Source organism: Sphaeramia orbicularis, chromosome 1 (assembly GCF_902148855.1).
Source record: "Sphaeramia orbicularis chromosome 1, fSphaOr1.1, whole genome shotgun sequence".
Lineage (NCBI taxonomy): Eukaryota > Metazoa > Chordata > Actinopteri > Kurtiformes > Apogonidae > Sphaeramia > Sphaeramia orbicularis.
In genome coordinates this window covers 35,778,964-35,788,629 of record NC_043957.1, presented here as the reverse complement: position 1 = coordinate 35,788,629, position 9,666 = coordinate 35,778,964, and the positions used below count along the sequence as shown (strand labels likewise).

The following is a 9,666-nucleotide window of genomic DNA, read 5'->3' as shown; positions in this document are numbered from 1 at the left end:
TAAAGTGATTTGAATTCTGTGGGACTATATATGTCATAGATTAATACTGTTTTCATGATGCTGTGCAGGTTTTAAATGCATAAATAAATAAGCATAATATGTATAATTAATAAACAAATAAATCATTTGTTGCATTAATAAGGAGTCTGACTGGATTATAATGGAATCATTTCATATCAGTATTTACAGGAAGAATTTTCATGACATATGCACTGAACTGGACTATTTTCATTGTTGTCTTTTCACACTATACAGGGTGGGGAAGCAAAATTTACAATAATTTGAGGCAGGGATTGAAAGACAGTGTATGACCAATTAGTTTATTGAAAGTCATGAGAATTTATTTGCCACAAGAAAATTGACATAATAGAAAATGTTTTTATTCTATGTGTCCTCCTTCTTTCTCAATAACTGCCTTCACACGCTTCCTGAAACTTGTGCAAGTGTTCCTCAAATATTTGGGTGACAACTTCTCCCATTCTTCTTTAATAGTATCTTCCAGACTTTCTCGTAATAGTTTTGCTCATAGTCATTCTCTTCTTTCCATTATAAACAGTCTTTATGGACACTCCAACTATTTTTGAAATCTCCTTTGGTGTGACGAGTGCATTCAGCAAATCACACACTCTTTGACGTTTGCTTTCCTGATTGCTCATATGGGCAGAAGTTTCTGAAAAGATATGGATAATAGTGTTAGGTATGATTATGACATCAATATATGTTTGGTTTCAAAACAATTGATGTAGTGCCTGCTGAGAAAAAACAACTAAATGTTCATTGTAAATTTTGCTTCCCCACCCTGTATGTTTTCTTTTCTGTTTTTTTGACACTTCTTTCTAACCAAACAATTTCATTACAGACCACAATAAGAAAACAGGCAGAAACACAAATGTGACCTTTACCAGCCTATTTAGTATTCATATCTTTACCTCTGAATGGTTATTTAACATCACTGTGTGTAAAAGTCAGTTCAACAGCTAAAACAAAGATCTAAACATGAAAGCCAAACACAGAAAAATGTAAAATAACATTATTAATCATCAACAAACTAAATCAGGTCAAATTCATTTTAATTCAGGGGCCACATACAACCCAATATGATCTCAAGTGGGCTGGACCAGTAAAAAAATAGAATGATCTCTTATATATAATAATCCAAATTTTTCCCTTTGTTTTCGTGTGAAAAAAGCAAAACAAAATTACAGTATGAAAATGGAATAACCCCAACAACCATGCATAATCATACAAAAATATTACATCTCAGCTTATTATTAACACAACTTACAGATCACAGTGGATCTGCAAATGCACAAACATTTAGTAACAGGCATAATATTGTTAAAATTCCGGTTATTTTTCTCCAGACATTTCAGGTTGTTCACATTTTGTTGTTCAAGGTAATTTTGTAAATGTGAATAATTTCATAATGTAATTGAACTTTTTCCACATACCCATAAGGACCCAGTGGGACTTTTATGTCAGTTCCCAAATGAATTTTTCTCTGTATTTAACCTTTCCTAAGTGATTTATCACCATTTATTATAATATCATCCTCTGAATTTTGCATTTTTTCCAGTGAAAAAAATCTTTTTTCCTCTGTCTAACAGACTGATAATGAAGATGTTAATTAGAGCTCAGAGTAAAGTCAAAGGTTATTGTATCAAAACAGAAAAAAACTGAAGAAAAAGTGACTTCTGTAAAATATAGCATTAACAGAACATAAACCCAATGACTCATCCACTGTCATTGATCCAACTCCATGGGTTTTACTAGTGAACCAATGTTGTAGAAGAAGACTGTGTTTCCACAGTAACTACAGAGTCTCTGAATGCTTACATGGGTCATATCTGATGACCATGAAAAGATGAATAACTGCATTTTACACCAATTATTGACATGGATTGATAGGATTAGTGGATCAACAGTTCGTATCAGTAGATGCTTTGGGTTGACAGTGGATGTTTGGGTCTTTAAACCAAGAAGAAAATTTGCAGTTGACATTATTTGTAGGTTATTATGCCATTACCTTTTCATGTTAATATTTTCAGTTTCATTTTTGCACTTACACAGCTGAGTCTTTCCCACCACTGACATTTACAGATATGCACTTAACTATTTCGGTAGTGACTTCTAAACTGTTAAGACTGGAAGTACAAAGTCTGGACCCAAAAGCACAACCACCAGACAAAAATACAATTAAGTTGTGTTTATTCAACACAGACAGGGTATACAGTTCACAAAAAGAGGTTTTTGGTGAGTCCTCAGTGTATTGTCTCCGCGGATTCGTCACGTTGTCCGAATCCAAGGGAGGAAACCCACGGCCTGGGTCGGGAGCACATGAGGGGAACCCGACTAGGAAAAAGCAGAGGAGCGTCAGGGGACAGACCAGGTCATGCACAGGGAGTCTAGCAGACAGGCAACAGTACATAGGGGAAAAGGGAGAATCACGTACCATAAATCCAGGAAAAAAGGTCAAACACGGGAGTGGCAGATCAGGCTGAAGTACAGACAGGGGGTCAGGCAAATCTCAGGAGTCGAAGAACAATCTGGGTTGGAAACAGGCAGGCAGGCAGGCAGGCAGGCAGGCAGGCAGGCAGGCAGGCAGGCAGGCAGGCAGGCAGGCAGGCAGGCAGGCAGGCAGGCAGGCAGGCAGGCAAACAAACAGGATCGCAAGAAACACTGGTAGGTAGACACACCAAAAGGAGGAATACAAACTGGCACAGGACAGGGGAAAACACAGGGCTTATATACACAGAAGGGAGGGAAGACAATGAGACACAGGTGGAACAAATCAGGGCGGGGACAGGTAATCAACACAGGTGACACAATCAGGGAAGGGAAGCAAGGACACCAGACATGACACAAGAGGAGAACTTAACAAAATAAAACAGGAAATAACAGACAAGACAGACAAAACATGCAAGAGTCCGGGGACTGATATGACATAAACTTTTTTTTTTTTCTTACAGCTATCTTTTACTATGTTATTTAGGACTATTTATCATTATATCCTCTGCATTTTTCAGTGAATAGCAAATATTTTACAACATTCAATTTACTTATTATGTAGATGATCATAAAAGTAAATCCAAAACAGAGAAAGTGAAGTAAAATCATGATCATAGTTAAATGGAAAAAACAAGCATCTACAACCACTGTTATTTATGAAACTGCTAAGGTTTTATTGGAGAGTCAATGCCACAGAAGATGACAGTGTTTTCACATTTACTATAGAGTTTCTGATGGAACAAATGGGTTATAGGTGATTGTTGCAGAAAAGCTGAGAAACTGCATCTTAGCTGAAGTATTTACACGTATTGGTGGGAATAGCGGTTGAAAAGTTATTGAACATTTTAGATAACTCTTGCAAAAGAGATTTATAATCTTAATTAGTTTTTTTTTTTCCTGGCTAAATAAAGGTAAAAAAAAAAAAAAAAAAAAAAAGATGAATGAATACTTTTTGTCACCAGTGGCTGCTTCTATGTCTAGGAGGGTTAACCTCTAAATGTCCTCTATCATTTCAGATTTAGAGTTACGGTGGAGTTAAAAGTTCAGGTTACATTTGAGCCGTGTCTAAACTGATGTTTAGATGTGAAATATAGAAATTTGAGGATTTTCTCTTTCAAAAGAAGCCTGCAAATGAGGGTTCCCAGAAAGAGTAAATGTTAAAAGGTTAAACTGAACATGTGAACAGACTGCATTCAGATTTTATCTCACCTCAACTGGACTGGTTTAGCTCTTTTGAAAACGTTTCATCTCATCTGAGAGACTTCTTCAGTTCTTCTTCAGATAACAAACGACGACTGATACATTTTGTCAAAATGTTTCGTCTCTAATCCAAGAGACAAAATGTTTTCAAAAGAGCTAAAGCAGTCCAGTTGAACTGAGAAGAACTACCTCAAAGAACAATGACCTGGGCAAATGAGAACCTACACAGACATCTCACCGCAAGCACTTTGTCAATTTCACACACAGTTTGACATGTAACAAACTACAAAAACATCACAAAAATAGCACCAAGTATCTCAAAAGTAGCAGAGTACAGAATGTGGCACATCATATACTGATATTGAACTTGTTTCCAAAGCTTGAGTTTTTTATCATTGGAAATTTTCCATTCCATGAAAAAACATCTTTGCTTCATTAAATTGTAAATAACATCATTTAGTTTCTTCACACATCCAGCGGCGTGTGCTTTCACAGGGTGCGTCATTCCAGTTGGCGTACACGGGGTTGTGGTGATACATCTCCACACAGTCTTCAACTTTGGTGTTTGGACCTGCATCATCTGGTTGTCCTTCCTGCCAGAATCTGCAGGGTAGTAAGTACAGTGACAGAGTTAAAACATTTCCACAGCTCAAAATTCTACCTTAGACCCTAAAAGAGTGAACTAATGCTACAATATGCACATACAATTTCAACTCCAAAAAAAGCTGGGATTTTGTGTAAAATGTAAATAACAGAAGAATGGGAATCTCATAAAACTATATTTTATTCACAGTTTAACCCATAAAGACCCAGTGTTACTTTTATGGCAGTTCCCAAATGAATGTTTAAATAGATTTCACTTTTCTTAAATGATTTATCACCATTTATAATATTATTATCCTCTGTATTTTGCGGGTTTTTTTGTTTTTTGGTTTTTTTTTCAGTATAATCATGCATTTTCCTGTATTTAATTTACTGATCATGTAGGTCAGGGGTGTCAAACTCATTTTAGTTCAGGGGCCATGTTCAGTTAAATTGGATCTGCAGTGGGCCGGACCAGTAAAATAATAACATAATAATATATAAATAATGTCAACTCCAAACCTTTCTCTATGTTTCAGAGTGAAAAAAAGTAAATTTACATTATGAAGAGGTTTGCATCTACAAACTATCCCTTCAAATGATGTGAATCACATGAACAAACTGAAAAAATAAGTGTAATTTTAACAATATTATGCCTCAGTTTATCATTTACACATGTTCATTGTAACTTACAGATCACAGTGGATCTACAAACACACAAATACATTTAACAACAGACAGAATATTATTAAAATTGTACTTACTTCTATTAAGACATTTCAGGTTGTTCATATTTGTTCAGGTTATTCACATTTTTTTATGAAATTATACTTTGTTTTAGTGTAAATACATGAAAATATTTACATTTACAAAGAGAAAAATTTGGAGTTGTCATTATTTATATGTTATTATGATAGTATTTTACTGAATCCCACCCACTTCAGATTGAATTGGTCTAAATGTGGAACCTGAACTCAAAGGATTGTTAATATCTTAGTGTAATTTTTGCATTTCACAAATTCATCCCAAGGGCCGGACTGGACCCTTTGGCGGGCCGGATTTGGCCCCCAGGCCACATGTTTGACACCTGTGATGTAGGTGTTCATTAAAGCACAGATTAAAGTTGAAAGTTATTATATCAGAAACAGAGAAAACACCACTTGTTTATTGAGTACAAATGACACTGGCACAGGTGTACCTAATGAAGTGGCCAGTGTGTGTAATTCCTGAGTTAATTCTTCTTAAACATGAATGATTCAATATTTTTCTTTTGCTAGCTCCTTACGGTCTTGTCAGTGCGGAACCATCGACCCATTTGAAATCCCCATCTCTGCCATCCAGACCAATCCAGAACAAAAGCTCATGGTCCCCATCCAGACGGTACAAGGCTCTCTGGTGAGATAATACAGAACGTGAATCAGAATGACAGATCGCAGGTGTACTCAAACAGAAACAAAGATTCAACATGCTGCACCTGTTCCTCTATACTATTGATCACCACCAGGTCAGCGCCTTGTCTTCGACAGTAATTTCTGCTTTCCACCCATGTTTTCATCTCACTGGAGAGGAAGTAACATCTACCACCAATCTCCCTCCAGTCTGTCGGACAACCAGAACTATCCGTGGATGAACACTTATCTGGAAAACAATGGACATGAATATTTCTTATGAATTATCAATCAGGAACATCAGGGTCAGAGGTCATACTCATATATTCTTCTCACCCTTCAACTACTTTTGCAGCTTTTTGTTCTGCTCCAGCGCCATACTCAGCTGATTACTGAATATAGTAATTAGGCCCGAGCCGAGTAAAGCCGGCGCAGGGCCTATTGAGTCTGCAGTGGGCGCATGGGGACGAAATCGCCAGTGACGCGGTCGCCTTTCGCCACTGTCGCCACTCTCACACATATTCACATTCACGGCACTGAGACCTTTCTGAAGATGTACATGACATGTGCACAAATCGCATATTTACACCTGCTCAGAATGAATGGGAGTCAATGGGCCATGCCCAGTCGGGGTCAGTCACGTGGGTGTAAGTGCACGACACGTGACCTCTGACCCCACAGACATGTGGGGGAGCTCAAGAGCTTTCAAATAAGGCCAGATATGTGGTTGCCACAGAAACGGCTATATTGTTCTTGCTCAGATTATTATTAACGATTTGGCTCAAATTTGACTCAGACATCTGTCTCTCAGGCCTACACGTATTTATCAGAAAAATTTGAAATTTGGCGCTACAGCGCCCCCTACAATTTTACTTTTACAAAAAGTACTTCACGTCAGACATACGAACACCAATTTGGCTCAAATTTGAATCAGTTGTCAATCTCCCAGGCCTACACCCATTTATCAAAAGAAATTGCCATTTCGCTCAGTAGTGCCCCCTACAAAATTACCATCACGAAAATTGCATCAATTTGGACATACGAACACCGATTTGTCTCAAATTTGACTCAGTGGTACATCTCACAGGCCTGCACCCATTCAATGGAAGAAATTTAATTTTAGCTGCATAGCGCCCCCTACAGATTTACTTATACAAAAATTTCCTTAGTTCGGACATATGAGCAATGATCTGCCTCAAATTTGAATCAGTTGTCAATCTCCCAGGCCTACACCCATTCATCAGAAGACACTGAAATTTGGTGCTGGAGTGCCACCTGCTGAACGATGGGCATACTTCTACTGGACGTGCCCTTGGCGAGGGCCTTTAGATGCCGCTTGCGGCTTTAATTTTTTTTTTTTTTTTCTCCTGCGCTTTGAGCTCAATTTTGATCCCCAGAACATTTACGAAAACTCACCAAAGTTTGCCCAAAATTCAGAAATGTGCAAAATTTAATTTACATATAGGTTTCGTAGATGTCGGTAAAGATGTTGCTGCAGCGCCCCCTTGAAAAGTGGAAATGCATTATGTCAAAGGGAGCATGTCCAACGTAAAGTTTGTCGTAGAGCCACGGAAATCGGTACACAGATGTATCATGAGGAGACAAACAAAAAAATATTATTGTGGCCACGCCCCTAAACCAACCAGAAGTTGGCCATATTGGATTGAAATTTCCAAAATGCTGAGTCAGCGTTTTCACTGAAGTTGTATTTTAACTATCTCCTCCTTGTGCGCTTGGCCAAATGAGCTCAAAATTGGTGTACAGTATCTAGAGAAGTGGGGCATCAAAAGTTAGCCGAATTTTTGGGATCAGTTTTACCGTTTTTGTGCAAGGAGGTCGCAAAGTTTGTGAAGTTTTTTCAGAAATTTGCCTTTACAAATCTTGCTTCAGTTTGGTCATACAATCACCAATTTGGCTCAAATTTGAATCAGACGTCTATCTCCCAGACCTACACCCATTTATCAGAAAAATTTGAAATTTGGCGCTATAGCGCCCCCTACAACTTTACCTTTACGATAATGGCTTCAGTTTGGACATACGAACACCGAATTGACTCAAATTTGAATCAGTTGTCAATCTCCCAGGCCTCCACCCATTTATCAAAAGAAAATGCCATTTTGCTCAATAGCACCCCCCTACAAATTTACCTTCATGAAAATTGCATCAGTTCAGACATACGAACACCAATTTGGCTAAAATTTGACTCAGTGGTACATCTCGCAGGCCTACACCCATTCAATGGAACAAATTGAATTTTGGCTCCATAGCGCCCCCGACAGATTTATTTATACAACAATTTTTTCAGTTCGGACATACGAACACCTTTTTGTCTCAAATTTGAATCAGTTGTCAATCTCCCAGGCCTACACCCATTCATCAGAAGACATAAAATTTGGTGCTAGAGCACCACCTGCTGAACGATGGACATTGTACTGACTTGACTTGTACTAGACGTGCCCAAGGGTGAGGGCCTTTAGATGCCGCTTGCGGCTTTAATTATTATTAATATTGTTGTTGTCATTGTTGTTGTTATTACCTCCACCAAGGAGGTTATGTTTTTGCCAGGGTTTGTTTGTTTGTCTGTCTGTCTGTCTGTTCGTTTGTTTGTCTGTCCGTTAGTGTGCAACATAACTCAAAAAGTTATGGACAGATTTGGATGAAATTTTCAGGGTTTGTTGGAAATGGGATAAGGAAGAAATGATTAAATTTTGGTGGTGATCGAGGGTGGGGGGGGCCCACGGGGGGGGGGGCCACTGATCAGCCTTGGCGGAGGTCTGCGCTCTCCGAGTGCTTCTAGTTAAATATACATTAAGGCTACATGTAATATCTTGTGGTAGAAGTACACTTTTCTTATGAAAAATATTAGACAGCATATCATGCCTTTGGACTAAATCTATTGGCATATATTAGTTCATTATTTTAATTGTTATATTTTAAACACAAAGCAGAAAACTGTTTGGCTTCATCAGGGCTTAAACAGCGCCATCAACCGACTGAAACTGGTACTGTGAAATCTAAAATGCAGTTTCATGTGAAAATATGGCATATGTATAATAAATATAGTGCCTAGAAAAATATGTTATATTAACGAGCCAAATACAATTCCATTTCCTTATATTTTGTTTCTTCATTTGTGAATGTGCACTGGCTCTTCTTCGCTCTGCATAAATGCACAGCGTCCTGTCATTTTGGAAAGTACCAGATCTGTGACCGATCAAAATACTGCTGATAAAATATAAAGTTACTGATTGAAACAACTACTAAAAATTAAATTTACCTTTCTAAAGTCACATTTCAATAATATAATAGATCATTCCTGACAACATTCAGCACTGACCTAAAATATCACAAACCAATAAGATGAACAGACATTATTTACTAATGTTATAGGAAAAATAAAAGCAATGTCTGAAAATACTTCTACAATCTGTAGACATGTCTTCAGCACCAACACAGTTCAACTAAAGAACTTGCGAAACATAAGACACAGAACAACTATGAAGAAATCAACTCATATAAAAACTCTTTTTTTCAATGAATCAGATGATTTAAAAAGTCCAAAACTCACTTGCTGCCGCCTCATACAGGACAATTCCCAGGATTAAAAGAAGAAATAAGCTCTTCATTGTTGTTTGTTTGATCAGACAATAGTATGGTAGTTCTTCTATGCAGAGGGTAGAAATGGTCCTGCAATAGTGCAGACAGAAGGATAATACTGAGGCAAAAGGATGAGGGGTTTAAATATTATATCCAATGAGAATTCAGGGTCAGGGCTTCGTCACATGTTTCCGAGTAAAACTGTCCCACTGAGGTTAGTTACAAAAGTAAAAATAAGAACTGAGACAAAAAAGGAGGACACATATGAACATCTGACAGCTCACAGGTTTATTCATTCTCATTTATTTTTAGGCCCGAGCCGAGTAAAGCCGGCGCAGGGCCTATTGAGTCTGCAGTGGGCGCATGGGGATGAAATCGCCAGTGACGCGGT

At 37.8% G+C, this 9,666-nt stretch overlaps 1 protein-coding gene across 1 annotated transcript; it reads right to left on the bottom strand.

The window, feature by feature from the left end:
- Positions 1-3,156: 3,156 nt before the first annotated feature.
- LOC115417111 (asialoglycoprotein receptor 1-like) lies at positions 3,157-9,381 on the bottom strand. The gene is made up of 4 exons (XM_030131137.1): positions 9,247-9,381; positions 5,765-5,928; positions 5,576-5,682; positions 3,157-4,311 (listed from the first exon to the last, which is right to left on the bottom strand). The coding sequence occupies exons 1-4, from the start codon at positions 9,302-9,304 to the stop codon at positions 4,161-4,163; spliced, it is 480 nt and encodes a 159-aa protein (XP_029986997.1). The 5' UTR covers positions 9,305-9,381; the 3' UTR covers positions 3,157-4,160.
- Positions 9,382-9,666: the final 285 nt, after the last annotated feature.

Coding starts and splice junctions, on each gene's coding strand:
- LOC115417111 (XM_030131137.1), bottom strand. CDS start 9,304: ATGAAGAGCTTATTTCTTCTTTTAATCCTGGGAATTGTCCTGTATGAG. Junction 5,683..5,764: donor TCAATAGTATAGAGGAACAG/GTGCAGCATGTT, acceptor TTATCTCACCAG/AGAGCCTTGTACCGTCTGGA. Junction 4,312..5,575: donor GGTTCCGCACTGACAAGACC/GTAAGGAGCTAG, acceptor ACTACCCTGCAG/ATTCTGGCAGGAAGGACAAC.